At 43.7% G+C, this 21,983-nt stretch overlaps 3 protein-coding genes across 5 annotated transcripts; all 3 read right to left on the reverse strand.

Moving 5' to 3' along the window:
* Nucleotides 1-127: 127 nt before the first annotated feature.
* Nucleotides 128-4,591, reverse strand: LOC106580965 (tripartite motif-containing protein 59). 3 transcript variants are annotated; one of them, XM_045703695.1, is made up of 6 exons: nucleotides 4,376-4,577; nucleotides 2,692-2,859; nucleotides 2,106-2,434; nucleotides 1,768-1,989; nucleotides 1,474-1,683; nucleotides 128-1,392 (listed from the first exon to the last, which is right to left on the reverse strand). In XM_045703695.1, exons 3-6 carry the CDS (start codon nucleotides 2,358-2,360, stop codon nucleotides 784-786), a joined length of 1,296 nt encoding a protein of 431 aa, XP_045559651.1. In that variant the 5' UTR covers nucleotides 2,361-2,434; nucleotides 2,692-2,859; nucleotides 4,376-4,577; the 3' UTR covers nucleotides 128-783. The 3 variants fall into 3 exon arrangements, with proteins under 3 accessions (XP_045559651.1, XP_014018041.1, XP_014018042.1); XM_014162566.2 differs by lacking the exon at nucleotides 2,692-2,859 and having other exon boundaries at nucleotides 4,376-4,591; XM_014162567.2 differs by lacking the exon at nucleotides 4,376-4,577 and having other exon boundaries at nucleotides 2,692-4,365.
* A 253-nt stretch (nucleotides 4,592-4,844) lies between these two features.
* Nucleotides 4,845-18,125, reverse strand: LOC106580964 (importin subunit alpha-3). Its single transcript, XM_014162565.2, has 17 exons — nucleotides 17,864-18,125; nucleotides 15,550-15,594; nucleotides 15,118-15,207; nucleotides 14,610-14,639; nucleotides 14,471-14,523; nucleotides 14,036-14,131; nucleotides 13,649-13,734; nucleotides 13,373-13,459; nucleotides 13,079-13,248; nucleotides 12,066-12,110; nucleotides 11,761-11,892; nucleotides 8,619-8,747; nucleotides 7,826-7,930; nucleotides 7,636-7,707; nucleotides 7,349-7,511; nucleotides 7,122-7,216; nucleotides 4,845-7,014 (listed from the first exon to the last, which is right to left on the reverse strand). Exons 1-17 carry the CDS (start codon nucleotides 17,930-17,932, stop codon nucleotides 6,916-6,918), a joined length of 1,566 nt encoding a protein of 521 aa, XP_014018040.1. The 5' UTR covers nucleotides 17,933-18,125; the 3' UTR covers nucleotides 4,845-6,915.
* A 1,109-nt stretch (nucleotides 18,126-19,234) lies between these two features.
* LOC106580971 (ADP-ribosylation factor-like protein 14) lies at nucleotides 19,235-20,626 on the reverse strand. The gene is made up of 2 exons (XM_014162574.2): nucleotides 20,016-20,626; nucleotides 19,235-19,858 (listed from the first exon to the last, which is right to left on the reverse strand). The coding sequence occupies exons 1-2, from the start codon at nucleotides 20,328-20,330 to the stop codon at nucleotides 19,544-19,546; spliced, it is 630 nt and encodes a 209-aa protein (XP_014018049.2). The 5' UTR covers nucleotides 20,331-20,626; the 3' UTR covers nucleotides 19,235-19,543.
* Nucleotides 20,627-21,983: the final 1,357 nt, after the last annotated feature.

Raw genomic sequence — 21,983 nt, forward strand, 5'->3', positions numbered from 1 at the left:
CACGCCTCATTGACAATTCTTGCAAGCACTGGTTAACTGTTTATGCAACGAACCTACTGAACCACTTCCTCACAAGAGCTAATGCACTACAATTGGGGTATCTCTGGAGCAACACTCAATCCACTCATCCTGAGATGGAGACTTATCCCGTCCTCCCATTTTTATTTAATTCTGACAGGTATCACAAGATGATTTATTGTAAGACCTTTTGAAGTACACACATTGTAGTTACAGAAGGCTATATAGCAAATGTAAGTCCTGTAGTATTTATTACAGTATAGTGCATGTACAGCTATAGAATGTCTTAAAAGCTGTTCATAAGGTTATGAAAATGTTACATTTGTTAAGGCATATTGGTTTAAGTATTTTTAAGGCTCATGGTTATATATATAAACCTGCCTGGCTCAGTTGGTAGAACATGGCACTTGCAATGCCAGGGTTGTGGATTCAATTCCCATGGGGGGACCAGTACGAATGAAAATGTATGCACTTGCTACTGTAAGTCGCTCTGGATAAGCGCGTCGGCTAAATGATAAATGTAAATAACTGTCTCAATCTTCTGAATGCATATCATGGTTTTTCATTTTCCTGTGATAAGCTTTAGCTGGGGTCAGGGTTAGTCCCAGAAATAACGCCTGTGTTTTTCTGTCAACTGTATCCTGCTGCATCAGGAAAGTTCCAATCGCTAGGCACAGTTGGTGTCAATTCCCAACCAAAGGAGTGTAACAGGTGACATTAAGACCTTACATCACAAGGAGCTGGGGTCCTTCCTGAAGTGAAGAGTCAGGAGCTGAGGATCTTGTAGAGGGATGCCAGCTGCTGGTAGGTGTTCTCCCCCAGTGTGGACAGGGCAGAGCTGTACCTCCACACCACCTCCCCTGTCTGTGCATACAGGAAGCCTGTTGTCTCCCATAGTGAGGTGGTCAGTTCGCTACTCAGGCCGTGCACCATCTGACTGAGCTGGGACAGCAAGGAGAATCCCAGAGATGCTCCACCAACAGGATTCACCCACACTGCCGCCAGGAGCAGCAGCAGCCCCAGGAGCACCACAGGGGGAGTGGGATGGAGCTGCTGCCACAGATCATGGAACCAGCCTCCAGGTTGACTCCCTGCCTCTGTCCTAAGAACCGTCTCTAGAATTGTGGGCTTGGCACAGCAGCAGACCCGAGGCACCGGCCCTTCCTCCAGCCCTCCGATGGTCACCCCCACCCAGTGCTGCTCCAGGTACTCAGCAGCACGGGGGGTGATAGCGAGGGATGTGACTTCGGGCAGGGTGGCATTGACCAGTGCCTCCACCCTCTCCCGGAACAGATACACCTTCTCCAGGAAGACCAGGGGGGAGTCTTCATCCTCCACAGCTGAGCACAGAGACAACAAGTCCAGCTGCTCCTCCTGTGGGGAAGGGTGGCACCATAATATAGAATCAAAGGTGAGGAAGTGATGTCATAACACCCAACCCCAGGCTATACTTACCTGCAGCTCCTTCAGCCTCTGGATGAGTGGATCGTAGGCCAGCGACACCTCCATGCTTGCGGTGTCCAGGGCCACCATGAATGCCTCTTTCTTCCTGGCAAGCACCAGCTCCAGCCCTTGGAAGTACTGTTCCACGGCCTGCCGGTCCTGCCTCACTAGGCCCTCACAGCTGGCCTTCTCCTGCTCCAGCTGCTCCCCCAGCTCACACACCTTCAGGAAATAACACTTCAGGTTACCTACCCACAAATGGTCATTTGCTCAAACACATTAAATCCATTATTACTGACAAATCACCTCTGCCCAGCGGTGGTCTGAGAGCCTCCCCAGTAGGTGAGCGGGTGCCTGCCTTTCCCTGACGAAGGCTGCCTGCAGGTCATCGATGGGGTGTCCCTGGTGCTGGCCCACTGTTAGGCAGAAGCCACAAATGAGCTGGCGGTCCTGGACACAGTAGATGTTGAGGGGCTGTCGGTGGTGCTCAGGGCAGGAGGGGGGCTGTGGTTGGCTGTCCTTCTGGAACTGACGGGTAACGATGGGATTCAAATAAATGATATACCCCTTCATTATACTGTACCCTACTAAGATATGCCCTGATTGTGACTATGCCCTAAGATCAAAAAGTATTAAACAAATACCTTCTCAATGATGGCGCGGAGGGAGACATTTATGGGCAATGCATCAACACCTGTTGGCGGGAGCTCTACCACACTGCGGCAGTTGGGGCACTTGAGTGGGAGCCGCAGCGGACGCCAGATTGAATAGACGGCAGAGACTTGGAGTACGTTGTCCAGGCAGGACTTACAGAAGGTGTGGGAGCAGGGCAGGACCCGAGGATCAGCAAAGAGGGAATAGCACACAGAACATGTCAGGTCCTCCTCTAGGTTATCCATGGTGGGGTGATGGGAAAATTAGGCTCTGTGTACCTGGCTTGTTGCTGCTCTCGTAATTTAATGCATTGTTTAGCCTGTAATTAGAAGAGAGGAAAACACTTGAGTGTTCTAAATCAAGAGTGAAGATCAAAGGTTTGATTTGTCCTGACAAAGACTCCAAACCCACTTGGATTAATATTTGCAATCTAATTGCTGGTGATGAGTATTAAGTAAATCATAATGATTCATCAACAGTTACACACGGGTGGAGTTGCTTCCTGACAACCTGCAAAGTTTAGTGGTCAGTACTTATGTGGCCTTCTAGCATATTTACATACCGTACCGTACGTACCTCCAAACCTGGACAGCAGCGGATTACGACTTCACACCGGATGACTCCCACCTCACCGCTAGAAGCTATTTCAGTCTGACCGGATGATCAGCAGTTTCTACTGTCTCGGTCTAACCCATGTATAGGTTTGTAGGGCACTACAATTATTGCCACTTGCACATTGCTCTGCTACATACATCACACATAATGAATAACGCTGGTTGACTGAGATGAACAACATTGAGAGCCACATGAGAATTGTTTCAGAACAATAATTCATTCAAATGGGGATGAAATATGGTTAGTGTAATAGTGTTATATACAGGGCCGGCTCTAGCCTTTTGGGGGTCCTAAGCAAGATTTTGTTGGAGGGCCCCGACCAAGTGGGCAAAAATAAGTGGCCTCCCCTCTTTATAGCAGAGAGAAACATTTACATTTTTAAGTTAATTTCCTGCAATTCTACATATTTTGCCATTGGGGCGGAGAGAAAATTGACCAATTTTATAACAAATGTTATGCAATTCTATTCGGTTTGCAATGGGGCAGAGATTTTTGCAGTTTTAAAGCAAATTTCCTGCAATTCTACACATTTTTCCATGACATATGCCATGACATCTGAGTGAGAGTGACTAGCTAAATCAATGAGGGCCCCCTGCAGGTCAGGGCCCCTGGGCATGTACCTGGTCGATATTCGGACATGATTACCACAAGTTTAGATTACTGGCTAGGCTAATTTACCAATCTAAAAATTGTTAGCTGCTTGGCTTATTGAATGACTGACAAAAACTGCTGATTCAAAACCACATTTCGAACATGCACCTTGTGTATTCTACTATTCTAACTCTCAACAGTAAATTGCCAACCACAGTCCCTAAAAAAAAGTGGCTGAGGGCCCTAAGCAACCGCTTATGTTGCAAGCCGGCCCTGGTTACATAATGACTAGAGTGGTTTTTCTGAGACAGCTTGCCCAACTACAGTATAATGCAGTCGTTTGGCTAGTGTAGTGCAATTGACTGAAATGTAACATAAGTATTGGAAACACTAACAGCTCCAACTACCAGAGATCAAGACTACTAGTAATGTATTACATTGATAATGTGGGGACTTGCAAGAGCCCACTCATTTTGGTGGTAGGCTGCACTAAACTGTAACTGTACAAGACCCGGCACCTCAGGTTAGATTGCAGACAGGTAGATGCTCACGTGATCCTCCCAAACACCAGAGTGACACTATTCTTGCTGAATTAATAACGTGATAATGACAGCTATCTGTCAAGAATGACATTTCGCCTAAAGGTGTTTTGAGATTAATTTGGATTTATCACAATTTAGGCTACACGTATTTTTTACCTTCCTATTTGTGCGGCACTGTTGACAATGTACAACAATAGACATAACCTTTAACATGGACTTCGGGCACACTCCTACATTTCTTCCATGAATATCTTAATCAACAAAATAAAACAAAAGCCTGAAGACGCTGGAAAAACGCTGCCGGAAGTGTTTACGTTTGAAAGAAAACAACCGTGATGCCAATGTCTGCTTGACACAGATGGTTGGTCGGGCTGCATTTCAGCAAGGCAACTGCGCATTTTTTTGGTTTATCAAAAACTCGCTGTTGCAAACTTTATGATAGACACGATTGATAAAGCCTAGCTTTTTAATTTCACAAAGTACAGTATGTGTTTTATTTTCAAAACGCTCACCGATGCCCGGACTTCGAAAATACGTGCCTAAGATCCTCCTCTTGCTCGCGTCCTGTCCTCGGTCTGGTCCCGGACTATAGTATCCCAGTGCGCATGCGAATTACAGCCTTTTTCCTATCATGTGCCTCAAATTGAAATAAAGTGCAGTTACAAAGTAACTGACGATGGGGGTGTTGAGATACGGACGTACGATCCTCTTCTCATCACTCAGCTTGGTGACAAAAAGGGATGGGGGCGTGAGCATGCGGGTCTGGGCAGATGAGATGTAGGTAGTCATTGTTTGGTGTTTGTATTATATATTTTTTAAATAGTATCAAAGCGATACTACTTTCACCATAGCACAGCATCAAAAGAAGAATGAAATGCTGCAAATGACAGAACATCCTACATTAAACTGCAGAGGCAACAGGCATAAGCCTACCACAGTATACATGAACCATTAAAAGACAAGAAAAACAGACCATACCTGTGGGTTTCACTATTTATTTTCTTGAAGACAATCTAGCCTGTAGATCCAACTCAACAGGTTAACCACCATTTCATTTTTATTTTTTTGAAACCACATATTTGCTAACAAGGAATGCTGAAAAAAAAAAATAACTATGTTCAACAGAAGGTTATGATGACCACAAAGTGTAATCAATTTCTACAGTCTTTTTTAAATTAACAAAGAAAAATGGGGCACCTAAATGGAAAACGGGGCAGGAGCAAGGGTTTGGGAGGTACAGCAAACTTGTTCATGAGTTCTCTTAGGTCAAGGAATAAGGCTCAACATTTATCATGAGCCACCCTGTCGAGGCTAGGGGGTCCAATCCCCGATACTTACCTTTCCCCAATTCAGGGGTGCCTCAAAATCAGGCAGAATAATTATTAACCCCTACAAAAAAAAAAAAAAATTCAAATTCCCTAAAAATGGCTCAACATGAGTTGATTATGGCTACTACTGAATATAAAACAAAGGTTGTGGTTGGATGATGCATATTGTTGAAGGTGTTAGCAGGTCTGATTTGAGAGTCTAGCCACACCTTTTGAACGACTTCAGGCATCTCACTCTGCAGTACATGTGCAAAACTGTTCAGATTTATCTTCAAATCAGAAACTTAAGTCAGTAGGGGGAGACGGGTAACATTTAAACAGCACAGTTTACTAAAAAAAAAAATATTACACTGTGTACACAGCCTAAAGAAACTAAAAACCCCTCAAATGAACTGTGCTATAGTTAATTACATGCAAAGGTCATGAATCAAAGTTACATAAAATGGCAATTTTTTATTTCCCCTTGTGATAAGTCAAAGCTATGGCAACAATACTGCAAAAGCAGTGATTTTTGCTTCAAGAGAAAGAAAAAACATTAAATCATGCTAGGGGAGTACACAAGTCATTTGGTTGACATAATGATGATGTCAGAATTTCACAGCATCAAACCCATATCTGGTGCAAAGGTATGGTTAATGTGGGGAGGTGGAATATGATCCTTATTAATCACCTCACATAAGCAATGAAAGTAAAAGCAGAAAATAAATTGTACACACTGGATGCAAAAAGAAAAGCCACCAAATGCATCTTAATACAATGCACCCGCTGCTCCACCTGCCAACAGCGTTGTCCAGTGTCAATTAATACAAATTAAAAACAAAACCCTTGTGATTACATGTTTTTTCATTTCCAATGTTCTTCCTTTCAGGGATTATTATCTGCCTCTTTAGAAGGCAGAATTTCTTCTCGTATTTTCCTTCGTTTGCGCTTCTCGGTTTTGTTACTCTTATGTTGTATGTATTTTGTTTCTCTCTGCATGCGTTCACATCCAGTCTTCTTGCACACTCCAGACACGCACACACGCCACTCGTCCATTCTCTTGCACACGCCCGCTGGACTCTGGCCCTGCCCACCGCCGCGGGGGGGAGGGGAGGGGGGAGACGCCCCATCGAGGGCCTCTGGTTGGAGGAGATGAACCTGGCTCCTCAGCACTGAGTCCAGACATTCATACACAATGGGTCCATTCACACACACGTCTGATGGCGTGGCCGATTGGGGGATGGGCGCACAGGAGGTGGCGCCCCCTCCGGTCGGAGGACCGCAGAATTGTTATATGGTTCATCTTACGCTTATTTTGTTGGTTTTCCTTTTGTGTTTGTTGCCTCAATTTCTTGATTTTGAAGTATTTGGTTCTCCCCGGGCTGACATCGCGTTTTTGTTGTCGTCATTGTAGTAGTTTTCCATTTTTTTTCCCGACAGCTCCAATAACATGGAAGTTACTTGGCGTGTCTCAACGCATTCGATGTAGATGTTTGTTTTTTTCAACATGTAGCCACTCACTCACACCCACTCGCCATCTCAAACTTCATTTGGGCTGGTTCCCCTGGAATGCCAAACGAAATCCACACATTTTCTCTCAGATAAGATGCAGCCACGGATCCCACGAGCCAAGCACAATGGATCTAATTTCTCTCACACTCTTTCGCTCTCTTTCTCTCCTAATTTGTTTTATGTTGAACAGAGTGCTGCATCGCAAACAAAACTCCAGACTCCCGAGATGCCTTCTAGAACTGGAACCCCTCTGTTGGCACGTTGGTGGAGGAATTGAAGCCGTACGTTCCCCCCTGGATCGCCTCCGGAACCAGGCTGGAGTCTTCATCAATCTGAACATCAGACAATAACTCAATCTATACCAATAAGACATTCCCCACAATGTAGTATGCAGTACCTTCCCCAACCAAAACATGACCATATTAGAGCTCTGACTTACATCATCAGATGAGAAGAACTGATCAATAATTTCATAGGCCAGTTTATAGATGTCTTCATTCTCATGATTCTGGAGCTGCTCCACCTTCTCCAGACCTGAGGGGCAGGGAAGAGAGATGGTTCAGCAGTCAAATCTACACAGCCACTGAGATACAAACACGATACTTCAACATAAACAGTTGGGAGGAACAATGACACTTGGAGTAACTGAGTGGGCTGGGCTCTGACCTCCACACTCCTCGATGAGGTTGGCGATGGTCTCGGCCTCGTCGTCGGCCATCTTGAGGATGTTGCTGAGGCCATCCAGGACCACCTGCACCACCTGAGCATCCTTCACTATCAGCAGGTTACAGAAGGGAGGGATCACCTGCTGCTGGATCAGGTACGCCACCTACAGGACCATAGAAGGGTCAGCTTGAGGCTTTACAAAATACATTATAAAAGGTGGGAATTCAAGTGTATGGATGTCAGGTGAGGTGTATGTGGTAAAGTGGGTAGGCCTCAGTTGAGCTCACCTGGTCCTTCCTCCCACTAATTGTCAGATTGCTGATGGCCCAGGCTGCTTCTTTCTGTGTTCCAAAGTCTCCCTGCAAAAACATTTGAATGAATATTTCCCCAGTATGATACTCTCATCACTGCTTCATTTTGTGCGAGAGAAAGCTCTGATGAAGAGATGAATGAGGCAGTGAAAGTGATGAAACAGACCTTGTCCAGAAGGTGGATGATCATGGGTACCAGGTTGGCGTCAATGACAGCCTGCACCTGCTGCTGGTTGCCTGCTGTGATGTTGGACAGGAACCACACTGCCTCCTGCAGGATGGGAGAAGAAACAGCAGCACTCAGTGTGACTACTCCTTCAAGTGTTTTGTGTGAGAGGCAGGGCGTACAGAGACTGAATAAAAAGTCAGTGTGTGAGCTAGAGTGTATGCATGTGTGTCAGGAGGACTGCAGAAATGGTGAGGAGTTCACACGTGGAATTCAAAGGTGTGTGGACTGAGCTAGATCAGACTCCAGGGGCCTGCTCAGAGCTGTGGCCCCTGGTCGAGATGGGGTGCTGGGGGCAGGGCAGGGGCGGTCGTGAGGCCCTAATCATTGGCTCAGTCACGGAGGGAGGGGCCTCTGTTTGAGTGACATGCCTCAGATGCACTCCGATATCAGCAGAGACCCATGGGTCTTCTGCGCCCACTACCCTTCACCCAGAAATACCACACACACAAACGCACTCACTTCTCACACTCTACCCACCGTCCCAGAAAACCCCAAAATCTACTCAAACTGCAATTTCCATCAGCTTCTTGAAGTCTCCTTGATACGGCTCTTCCATGATGCGAGTACCGAACTAATAGTTATATCCCCATTCACTGTCATTCATACAGCATTCACACTAGCACCATGTCTCTGATTTCATCACTTCTAGCATGATCAGTCACACTGACACACCTTCTGTGCTGTGGCAAGGTGAAGCGGTGCAGAGTATGTATTATGGTGTGTTTGTTACCTTATTGATCTTCTCCTTGGGGTGTGTGAGGAGAGAGGGGAAGTGTCCCAGGGCGTCACAGTTGAGCACCACCTGGGTCTGTTCATCTGTTCCAGTCACTATGTTGCCCACCGCCCGCAGTGCAGCAGTCTACAGAGAAACACACAATCAAGTTCCACATAGCAGTCAATACAAACAACTCCAAACATCAACAAACATTCATGCAACTAACTAAAGTAAGCAAACCAACCACCACCCAAAGAATGTTTGAGTATGAATATCAGCACAGTAACCACCAGACAAGGCATCAGGGCCAGGAGTAAGACCCATTCAAGTCCTGAGCAGTATCATCTCCAGGGCCAGCTAGGGCTGGGCGGTATACCGCATTTTACGATATACTGGTATTGATGAACGGACAGGTTTGGGTTTTTATGGTATTTGAATGTTTTTGTTTCTTTAATGTGATACGCCGTGTGTAACGTCCATTTTTATAGTTTACTTCGCTATTTGAGTCATCCCAATTGGCGCCACTTTCCAAAAAGCTGAGTCAGAGCAAAGGTAATTTGCTACACAGCCTGATATTACCAGTAGACCTAAATCGTCATGTTTGTGCAACAGTATCTTCTAAATCAAGAAGGAATACGCAAAGCATGAAGACGCTAAGAGAAAACATTCAACGTAGCCAAAGATTATAGGGTCCCCTAGGAAACACAAGACTTTGGTTCCTACCCTGTCATAATAACGCCTCCCTGGCAATTTAATTCGATGTCACATCAAATACTGTATTTAAAGTGCCCACTATTAATATTCTAACTAGAATAATCTATTTCCATGATTCCAACTTGTTTCTCTAAATCGCAAGTCAAATCACAATTGCAACATTTGGTTAAAAATAAGGCCTAGATTGTTTGCCCATATTGTGCAGTCCTACTTGGCAGCGTGGAAATTATGTCAAATGAGTGCAGGTAATACAGAAAATGATGAAAATACGGAATTGAAGTTGAATTGAACAGTATAAAACAATCAGAATGGAGAAAGACTCGTTGAAATCACTTAGAATATACGTGTTGCCACCCTAGGATCACTCACTACTCATAAAGCAAATGTACAACTTTTATTATTCAAAAACTAAAAATACAGTCCAATTGTATTTTTGTTATACTGTGATGATATTTTGGCAATATCGCCCAGCCCTAGAGTCAGCTTACCTACTGCACCATAGAAACTGACTTAGACACCCAACAGCCCCACCCGGCCAGACAGGAACCCATCTCAGATCAAAAGACTGCAGCTCAGGACAAGAGCTCTTCTCCAAACCCTAACCACCGCAGTGCACAGGTCTCCAAGTACCTGACCGAAAACAACCCCTTGCCCCGCCCCCTTCAGTGTCTGCAGACCTGAAGGTAACTGATATGGGTAAGTGATGTGATGGCTCTACCTATCCTTCTAATGAGCATAGAGAAGCCACCGCCATATTGCTTACACACCTATCTGATTCAATCACATCTGCAAACACAGCTATGGTCGGGCACGGCTCATTCCTTACAAAAGCAACCATTTCATTTGGTTGGCGTCAGTCTTCCTGAGCCCCACTGAGTAGGATGGAGCTGATCCTAGATGCTGATCTACGGACAGTTTCCTCGTTAACTTCACTAGGGTAGGGGGCAGCATTCGGAATGTTGGTTGAAAAGCGTGCCCAAATTAAACTGCCTGCTACTCAGGTCCAGAAGCTAGGATACGCATATAATTGGTAGATTTGGATAGAAAACACTAAAGTTTCCAAAACTGTTAAAATAATGTCTGTGAGTATAACAGAACTAATATGGCAGGCAAAAACCCGAGGAAAATCCATCCAGGAAGTACTATTATTTTGAAAGGCTGTTTTTCCCATTGAAAGCCTATCCACCATACAAAGACTTAGGACCCAGTTCACAATCTCTATGGCTTCATCTACATGTGGCCAGCCTTTAGGCATTGTTTCAGGCTTTTACTCTGAAAAATGAGGGAGATACAGCACTTTCAATGAGTGGACAGTGGAAATTTCCAGACATGAGTCCTGCGCGTGATCGGGAGCGCGCCTTTCTTGTTTCTCCTTTTCTATTGACGAAGCTATTGCCCGGTTGAAATATTATTGATTATTTATGTCTAAAACAACCTGAGGATTGATTTTAAACATCGTTTGACATGTTTCTACAAACTTTTATTGTACTTTTTGACTTTTCGTCTGGATGTTGAGAGCGCGCTTTGTGCCTTTGGATTACTGAACTAAACACACCAACAAAACTGAGGTTTTTGGACATAAAGAGGGACATTATCGAACAAAACGAACATTTATTGTCTAACATGGAGACCTGGGAGTGCCACCAGATGAAGATCAAAGGTAAGTGATTCATTTTAACGCTATTTCTGACTTTTATGACACCTCTCCTTGGTTGGAAAATGGCTGTATGGTTTTTGTGGCTAGGCGCTGACCTAACATAATCTCATGGTATGCTTTCGCTGTAAAGCCTTTTTGAAATCTGACAAAGCGGCTGGATTAACAAGACGTTTATCTTTAATCCTATGTATAACACTTGTATCTTTCATCAATGTTTATGATGAGTATTTCTGTAATTTGATGTGGCTCTCTGAAATTTCATCGGATGTTTGTTTGACACAATGATTACTGAACATAACGTGCCAATTTCAACTGAGGTTTTTTGACATGAGGGACATTATCGAACAAAACAAACATTTATTGTGTAACATGAAGTCCTGTGAGTGCCATCTGATGAAGATCAAAGGTTAATGATTCATTTAATCGCTATTTCTGACTTTTGTGAGCCCTCTCCTTGGCTGGAAAATGGCTATATGGTTTTCTGTGGCTAGGCGCTGACCTAACATAATCGCATGGTGTGCTTTCGCCGTAAAGCCTTTTTGAAATCGGACACAGTGGTTGGATTAACAAGAAGTTTATCTTTAAAATGGTGTATAATACTTGTATGTTTGAGGAATTTTAATTATGGGATTTCTGTTGTTTTGAATTTGGCGCCCTGCAATTTCACTGGCTGTCGTCGAGGTGGGACGCTACCGTCCCACTGATACCAGAAAGGTTAAAGATGAGACTTGTGGGGCTAAGCTGATCCTAGATCTGTGGCCGACGGGCATCTCTGTGTCTCCGTACCTGGACTTTGACCTCCTGGTGGCTAAGCAGGGGCACCAGGTTGGGCACAATGCCTGAGTCGATGACCATCTGAATCTGCTCGTTGCCAGCGTCTGTCAGGTAGGACAGAGCCCACACTGTGTCCACCAGGATCTACAGGGGTCAACACAGGGTCACAGGGCCCAAAAACAAAACATTCACTGATTCATCAACATATAGATCATGCATTAATATCTGCTTGTGGTTATTTAAATGGGGAAATCAATGTCAACTTTTACTAAAATCGGGTTGTCTTCCTGAATACAATCAGTGATTGAGGAACTCACATTAACATCAGTGTGGTGGATCAGCACACAGAGAGCTGGAAGAATCTGAGAGAGAAAAGAGGGAGAGAGGAAGAGAGTCAGTGAGAGAGATAACAAAATGACAGGAATAGGATATTCCCACTGGGGATGTGTCAAATGGACAATATTTATGTTTAAACAGCCATTTGGTGGGGGGTGTCTGTTAAAATGATATGGAAAATTCATAAGAGTTGAGCCTCACGCTTCAACGCTCTTAGTTGTTTCAGAAATTGACCCACTAACTTTATTCATTCAACTTACATAGCGTAATTCATTATATAAAGAAATAAAGGGATGTAAAGCAACAACAAAAATCAAGCAATTTAAAAACAAATAATCCTCATGAGTTGATCAACAGTCAAGAGACTGAAGGATGAAGGATGAGAAAACCTTTATAGCCCATCGTCTAGTTAGGTTATAACACTGAAAATATATGTTTTGTGATAACTGCAACGATTTTAATTTTGTGGGGGAAAAAAAAACATTTTCGGTTAGGGATTCCTCTTAACATTAAGGATCCCAATTTCCCACGCCTTTTTTCTAAGGGGCTTATGGCAGTTTAGAGACATGGTCCAGTATTATCTAGCAGTGATACCTCTTCCAGACATGCCGCTCTGAGCACTAAATCAGCCCTCATTTCACCAGCTTAGGAGCACACCTGCTGGGTACTGACTAATCCTGCTCTCTCCCTCCATTCATCCCACTGACAACTAGCCAACTACTGATCAATCCCACCATCTCTCACATTAGGGGAGAGAGAGACATTGGCAGGAAACAGGAATGAAACAGGAGCCAGGAGGACAGAGAGACAGATTGATACATACACCCCAGGGGCACACCCTGTACATAATGCTCAGGTTCAACAACACACTGACAGAGAGACTCAGATCAACAGACAGACTAACAGAGCCAGTAACTCCTGGACAGTGTGCAAAGGTCATTTTGCCAGGACAGACTGACCATGATCAAGGTGGCACAAACACTCCCTCTCTTACCTCCTGGATGGTCTCCATGGGTGGTGGTGGGTCCTTGTGGCGGCAGAGGTTGACCATGACCCAGGTGACGTTACGGAGGAAGGTGATGGGGATAGAGGGGCTGATGAAGGACAGCAGGGGCTTCACCACGCCAAGACTGATCACATAGTCCCTGCACTGGGGGCCGTCGCCTACGAACAGAGATTGTTTGTGAAACTCTCACCGATGACGCCTTGAGACAAACAGAGAATCCCTGAGCCATTCCCACAATCAGCCTCCATTGTTAGAGAGACACAGAGAAGGATCCAGACTCACCTATGATGTTGCCCAGGGCCCAGACCGCCTGCTCACACACATTCTGGTGAGGAGAGTGCAGCAGCCTCAGGAACAGTGGCACAGCATCTGCAGGACAAGAAATGCTCTAATTAATTTTTAATAGCTAACTCCATCACCAAAGACTACAAATAATCTGCCTTTCAGGGGCACATAAACTACAAATCCAAGACCTGTTAGGCATGATGATAGAAAATCCCACTTTGCCCCCAGAAAGTAGTGGCAGTGGTTGCGCTGATATTATAAGCTGGTACTTACTGGACTGGACCACTGCCTGGGTCTGCTCTGAGGTTCCTGAGGCAATGTTGGTCAAAGCCCAGGCAGCTTCAAACTGTAGAGATGGACTGGAGACAGAGGCAGAAGTGAGATGGAGGAGGTAGAAAGAGAGAGGGGAGGGATAGAGAGAGGGGGAAAAAAATGAGTGTGATGGAAAGGGTTCTTATTCCATCCGTCAGTGGTTCTAACAATCCTCACATCTGTTTATGAAAACATTTGCATTGCAACATACTTTCATCATCATCCGAAGAGATCCATTCTCAGTGCAGTGACGCTTAGCTTACATTCACTGCAGCACTGCTTAGGTCACAACCACTTGTATTATATAACACACAGAGTAATTATAACACAAAGTAAAGCCCTGCTTACTTGTCATCTCTGTCCAGACAGTGCACCAGGATGGGGAGAATGCCAGACTTGATCAGGTCATCTATGGGAGGGTTACGGTCACTAGACAATAGCTTCCTGCAGGAAGAAAATGGCCATTATTCACACATACTTGCACTTAAGATACACCAAAACATAAAATAAAGGAATGTGAAATGTAAACATCTGAGTTGTTGCACAACACCGGTGCTGTTGACTACAGACATGACAATGCAATCTCACAATGATTACACAAGACCAGCGACAATGACACAGAACTAAGTCTAGCATGTTCGCCGGAAACCATGAAATAATTTGTAGGCTATGCTCCAGAACATGCCACTCCACAACCTTCTAGAGATGGGTTTTGGAACCATGTTTGAGTGTGAATCACCATGGCAACCAGCAGAGCCGGGTGTAGGAGGAGAGAGTTCCTACCTTGCAGCCTGCACGGCACTCAGCTGAACTCCCTGGTTATCACTGGTGGCATTCTGCAACACAACAGCACACAGGGAATCACATACTGCGGAAGCAAATCCATGTCTAAGAAATGTTTCAAAATTGGAAGTGCACTTACTTGTACTATTGCTTCAAGAGAGGTGTTTTGCTGCAAGATAAAAGGAGATATTTGGTTAGGGAACAATTTATTTTGTCTATGTCAAACACGGCCAGTGGAAACGTAATGGTTTGTTTGCACTGTGGCCACACCTTGGGAGGCAGTCCTGACTAGGAAGAACAAGTCCGAATGCCTGGAGACACTAATCAGGCCGACAGGAATGTCAACACGGGCCAAACATTGTACATTACAAATCCTAAAAAAAGATACTATAAAAAAAAAAAAACACAGTACAGTTAATAGTCATCCTATTTTGTTCATATTTTATTGCAACAAGAGGTCCCCTCACATTTCTTTTGGAGTGCATGTGGATATCTTTTAGCTAACAGTTCTAGGCACTCAGTCTTTACCATATATCTAATTCACCTGTTAATCCCTATCACACCAGTGATTACCTCAAGGAAGGAAGGAAAGCCATGCTCTCTGGAGGATCACAGAGGAAAATGACAGAGGGCCAATCAGAACGTACCGATCTGAAGTCTCCGTCGGCATCAGAGTCTTCGCAGGTGTCCTCATGGGGCACGTTTCTCCTCTTCAGCAGGTGTTCGTCTCTTTTGTTCTGCAGAGAGCAGAGCAAGACAGCCATCTCAACGTACATGCATCAGCATGGCAACAGGCTCAACTATTAAACAAGCACTTAAAGGGATACTTTGAGATGTAAGCAGATACCCATAGACTTCCAATCATTGCGCTAACACTACTTAGCATTGGCTTCAAACTACCATCAGACAGGACAGAAATAAAAACAGTATCCACAAGTTCATCTGACTCTGGGTAAGTAGATAAAGGGCCTTATTGCCAAAATCCCGAAGTATCCCTTTAAACCCATCTTTAATACCCTGATTGAAATGCATTTGTATCTCGTCTGACATAGATTAAAGGAAAGAAGTTGAACGATTACCTTGCGGAGTTCCACCACCACCTCTGTCCTCTGTCTTCTCATCGTCTATTGCGGAGAAAACCCATACATTAGCCTAGTCCAAACATAGACTGTATGTGTGCCTGATTATTTGTTGATACTTCCACAATCCACACGCAAAACATAAATTAGATGTTTATCCTCCCAATATGATGAGATGACGGCATCCTGTGTATTTGTGCTTAGAGAGCTGTTCAGAGTCAGATTGTTCATCCACAGCTTTGATGGCACAGTGATAGAACCAGCCTGCCATACCACTGCCTGAAATCCCCAGCTCACACTCGCATAACACAGACCTCATTTACATAGACTGACTTAACACAGATCTCAACTACTGGTGTTTTGTATGTAAGGGCTCATGTTAATAATGGGTGGTAATACGAGGGACCACTTTCAAGCACCTGATTGACAGACATTACATTTCTTATAAAGACTCATTAAATAATTTGCTGTCATAAAATACTGGCCTTTGTCCATTTGTCATGATTGGATGATATAGTGAAAGTACGAAGTTAAATTCTTCTGTCTAGAAGGGCCCTGCCCATTTCCTTCTTATACTCCCACTCCACAGTGAAGTGGCAGACAGTGCATCACTCAAATATGATCAGCACTTCTATCATGTGTTGGTGTGATATAGCCTAGTTATGCATGTTAGTTGTTATGCAAGCAATATTCTTGTTTCCATTGCAAACAATGCCCCTGCCATTGACTAGCCATATTACATCATCATTAAAAAGAGGCAGGCACTTCTTCTCATCTAGCTTAAACATAATACATAGGCCTAGCTAGTATAAAGTGTTCCTCTATCATCTGTTCCCCTTGCCTATAATAATTTAGCTTCCACTAGTTTGAACTGAAAATGTAGCTAAGTTGAAGAAGCCTTGGGTGTTGGTGTGGTGCCCTTGCACCCAGTCTGGAATGGTCTGGGGGGAAATAGCTTTGGGACAACATCGGGAGTCTGTATATTGGTTGGACTCCCTGAGTTGTAAAATAACCCTACCACAATAAAGCCAGCTTCACCAAAAAAACGTTTCCTGACAATAAAGGCATGTGCATGATCTCTAGGAACTCTACATATTGTGGTAGGTTTATTTTCTATCGCCACCCATCAGAAGGATTCACAACTCTGGGAGTCCAACCAAAAACAGCCCCCCGATGTTGTGTTCCAAAGCTATGGAAAACACTGATTAGTATAATGTAATGTTAATGTTTAACTGTCCTACACTTGCTATCCATCTACCTCACAATGGCTATAACTTTCGTTATGGGTCTACCAAGGCCCGCAAAGGGACCCTGACCAGCTACATTCCGCCATTGTTTTGATGAGCTACGCTAGCATGTTAACTAGTAACCTAGCTAGCTACCAACAGCGGGTACTGGCTAACTAGACATTATTCAATATTTGTAGTTAAAGAAGCTGCCAACTAGTAAGCGGCTAACATACACCATTACGTTTGACACTTGGAACATCTAACTACGAAACTAAAGTTAAATTGACAAACTCAGTTGGGTGGCTAACGTTAGCTACCTAAATTGATCTAGGTATCGTTAGCTAGTATAGTTGAGGTCTTTACTGCGTAATTTTCTATTTGAGGTCATTAGTTAGCTAGCCAACGGTAGGTACCAGTTTTAAAATCTTAAATGGCTACAAGGATATATACCATCTGATAATTGCGTGTAAATTAGTTGGCTAGCTAACTACATAGCTAGCTAGTTGTAGCCGGGGAGGGGTGGTACATTATAGCTGGCTAGCTAACTACATACTTAGCTAGCTAACGTTAGTTAATCCAAACCACAGAGGTGGCTGACTAGCGCAGTCGTTAGAAGGGGATACGAATCTCGTTTAGAGAACCACGTTATCCCCTCGAAAAGATGTGGTTAAGTATATCAATTCCAAACTGGATGGGTTGTCTGACACAGTTACCTAACTACATTTCAGATGACTGTCGTATAGTAAATATTGCTAGCTAGAACAGCGTGTTTGTTAGTGTACCATTGCTATCACGGCCTGTAGACTAACTAGCTACCAGTTTAGTTTAGATGGACCTGGAAGTCGTTTGCTAACTCGGTTAGCTGGGGACGTTTCACGGGTTGTGGATTACTTTTATTCTGGTTCAGAAAGTCGGGTGGATTGATAGAAAGGCCTTGGTCTATTTGACGATCAGATAAGGCCTGGTTTGGCCTGGGTGCAAAGTTCCAGATCCTGAAAATTACAAACGACGTCACACAGCGCAGCCCCAAGCAACAAAATAGCGCATATGAAAAGGGACCCATCGACGGAATCAGTATACTTTACCTCCAAATCGCGACCCTTGTTCTTGAAATTCTTCAGCCGCTGGTTGTCTAGTTTCTCGTTGTCAGACATGTTAGCAATTTTAGCTATGTTTTAACACCGTTTGAAATGAATCAGCTACTCCTTTCGAGTTCTTTTTTTCAGGCCTTTCAGTTACCGGACTATTTTTTTGTTGGTCTGTCCGCGGTGCATACTGGGAATGCCGGTCGTAGAGACACAGCCTCGCTCTGGCGTAGAAGGGTGGGGAATTCCCGTTATTGCTCACTCATTGGTCTCGCGAAATAGGTTATTATTCCTCACTAGGTCGCGCTGTGGTTCTCAGCTAGTTCAGACCACCACACTGTACTGATCTGTCAATCAGTGCATTTTGGTAACGTGTTAGTAGGCCTAAACAGTTACTAGTCTTATATTGATATCGATATAGACTTATTCCATATCGGTGCTGCCCATCATTAATAAATATCAAGTTGTCTTGCCTTCTTGACCCTGAAACTATCTATAGTAGTCACTATGGCAACAATCAGAAATGTCGCTCGGTACCAACTGCCGAAGTCAGGTGGCAAAACTGTTATTTCACTTATTTAAATAATACATGAACGTTAACAATGCCCAGAATAGTTTTTTTCTCTCCAGAATAGACTATAAGCACATAGCTAGTAACGTTACAACAGTAAGTTAACGCGTTGGTCGTTAACGTTAGCTATGACTGTTACAATTAGCGAAAGTAAGATTAATACCATCAAATATGTTGTTTTCAATGTTGTGCATTATAGTGAGCTTCATTGTGTATAGGCATACATACCTGCAGGTCCATTTGGTTAACACTTAATATTTCCAGGGCAATACAAGTTGTCTAAAGTGCAAAGTTCTCCAGTTTCATCTACAAATTGTTGTGTCCCATAAAAAACACTTCCTTAGATTCTAGAATGTGGAACATGGAACTAAAATCTAATTTGATGTTACAGAGCCAATTCCAATTGAACTCTACCTTTTTTTAATGGAATATATGGGACATACTTTCATTATGGAAGCATTGTTTTGGGACATGTTTATCATTCTAATCCACAGATATCACACACTCTTTTGAGATCTCTCAATCAGTGTGATATCTCAATCAGTGTATTTGGTATAATTTCTTGTAATTTCTAAACTAAAGAAGTCTGTAAATGTTGTATATTGCTCTCTCATTAGGGTTTTGTGATTTGTGATGTTGTTCAGTCCATTTGAATACTTGCATTATTCCCCTGTTCGCTCCAGATAAATTAGTCTACAAAATAACTGTGCAGGCTAAATGCATTGCATCTGATTCTGGTCATGACTATGTAAAATATTCAATAGTCTATATTTCTGCCTTGAAAAGTAACACCTTCAATATCTATGAGTGGTTTTTAATTTATAATTTAAAAAATCACAAGGAAATACAGAAATTCACATTGATGTATCAAAAACACTTTTGAACAATCAACAAACGTGCAAAATGATAGCTTTCAGCGTTAGATACGTTGGGATCTCAAGTTTGTTCTGGAGAGTCTTGTCCCCATATTCAAGAATGAGTGGGTCAGAATGATCTAACACAGGGCATTTTAAATCGGATACTCTGCTCAAAATAATCCAGAAGAAGAATAAAAAATAATCCAAGGGAGATTATTACACCCATCAATAAGGGTTTTATAATCACTGGTTTTAGCTGCAGCCCAGGCCTTGAGTCTTGGTCATCAGCGTAATGGCTTTGGGTTTCAGTTGTTTTACTGTGTTCTTTATATCTGCCTTAGTCTGCTTTAGTGAAGTCTTCAACAGATAGGCAACCCTTCTGAAGCCTTCCTCCAGGCCCACACCAGTCTTCCCAGAGCACGGCTGGACAAACCAATCCCTGTTTCCATATACCCTCCTCAGGTCCAACCTGTGGGTGATCTCCTGTGGGCTTGCTGCCCCGGGGAGGTCCTGCTTATTGGCCAGCACCACCAGAGGAAGGCTTTTTAGACTCCTGCTCCTCAGCACCTGTTGTGTGATGTAAAAGACCAGTATACACATTATTATACCCCATAACAACATGGCCTAATATGACAAGAAAGAGATCTGGATATGACCTGTAATTTATTTACATTCATGCATCAGGATAAGGCTAAAAAAAGTTTTATTATGAATAAATAATGACCTGATGGAGCTCTTTCTTTGCCTCATCCAAACGCCTGCGGTCCCAGCTGTCCACCACAAACACGAGGGCCTCCGTGCCCGGGTAGTGGTGCTTCCAGTGGGGCCTCATCCTCTGCTGGCCTCCCACGTCCCACACGGTCAACCCCGGACCCCTCGCCTCCGTCTCCAGCATCTCCACGTTGAAGCCCACGGTGGGCACGGTGATGACAGACTCGTTGTACTTGAGCTTGTAGAGCAGGGTGGACTTCCCCGAGCCGTCCAGGCCCAGCATCACAATCTGAGCCTGATGAGGGTGTTTAGACCCATGCAGTCCCATGCTCAACCCAAACACAGGTCCTGTTGTCTGGAGAAGAAGGCTGGCTTGTGTTGTTGTTGCTGCCTCAGCTCTGTGCAGCAATGCCCTGCCCGCAGTTACTTTGTGCTCTGCTCTGTAAGCTCTGTCTTTTTCTGAGCTCTGGCTGTGATGAATCCCCTCTTATAAAGGCAGGGTGCAAATCAGAATGGCTTATGTACACCAAGGAGGCAGCAAGACCACTCCTCCTGTTGTTGTAAGATGCTCAAGTCATTACGCAGCTTTCGGTAAAGCTTTTTATGTCTCTGGTGATGGTTCAGGTTAGAGCCTCTGTGTCTTGTATTACTATTGCACTGCTGAAAGATTCACCTGCTTCAGACCATCACACTTAGCAGGAAGTCCTTTTTAGGATGTAGGGGGGTTTGTGTTCCTTCCTAAGTGACCGTGTCCTGGAAATGGCGTCAGAGTGACAGTTTTAGACCAGTAGGTCATGGGTACTCATCTGGCCTGTAAGGTTAGTGGGTTACATCATACAGTTATTTTTGAAGCCACAACATGCCAGACCAGCACTCCGTCACAACAAAACCATTTGGGAAAGTTGGCTGAGGGTGTAGATTCCAGGCACCATAGCATGAGATAACTTTCATAGTCCCCCATATAAATCAATCGGTCTATTGTTCAAACATAAACGTCATTATTAGTATCACCAGTATAAATCATACAATAAATCATATATATTTTCGGCTTGGGCTACACCCATTTATCTACACTGAACAAAAATATAAACACAATGTGTAAAGTGTTCGTCCCATGTTTCATGAGCTGAAATAAAAGATCCCCGAAATTTTCCATAAGCTTATTTCCCTCAAATTTTGTGCACAAATGTGTTTACATCCCTATTGGTGAGGTTTTTAAGCTTTGTCAAGATAGTCCATCCACCTGATAGGTATGTCATATCAGGAAGCTGATTAAACAGTGACATTTTAAACAATAAAAGGACACTCTAAAATGTGCAGTTTTGTCACACAACACAATGCCACAGATGTCTCAAGTTTTGAGGGAGTGTGCAATTGGCATGCTGACTGCAGGAACGTCCACCAGAGCTGTTGCCAGATAATTAAATGTTAATTTCTCTACCATAAGCCGACTCCAACGTCGTTTTAGATCATTTGGCAGTACGTCCAACCGGCCTCACAACCGCAGGCCATATGTAACCACGCCAGCCCAGGACCTCTACATCTGGGGGGGTGGGGGGGGTTTGCAGAAGAATATTTCTGTCTGTAATAAAGCCCTTTTGTTGGGAAAACTTATTCTGGTTGGCTGGGCCTTGCTCCCAAGAGGGTGGGCCTATGCCCTCCCAGGCCCATCCATGGCTGTGTGCCTGCCCAGTCATATGAAATCCATAGATTAGGGTCTAATTAATTTATTTCAATTGACCGTTTATATTTTTGTTTAATATAGATAATGCAGTTCGAAGTGCTGAAAACAGGGCACGTGAATTGTCAGATCAAAAAACAAATCAATGTATTCTAACAGTTTATTATCATAAACTACTTATAAAGCCCATTATAAATCAATTTAAGTATACCTTAATGTAAAGTGTTACCTGGATTTACCCAGTCAACATCTACCACCATGTATCTCATTTACTGTACAAATTCAAAACAAAAATACTGT

This window comes from Salmo salar, chromosome ssa20, assembly GCF_905237065.1.
Source record: "Salmo salar chromosome ssa20, Ssal_v3.1, whole genome shotgun sequence".
Lineage (NCBI taxonomy): Eukaryota > Metazoa > Chordata > Actinopteri > Salmoniformes > Salmonidae > Salmo > Salmo salar.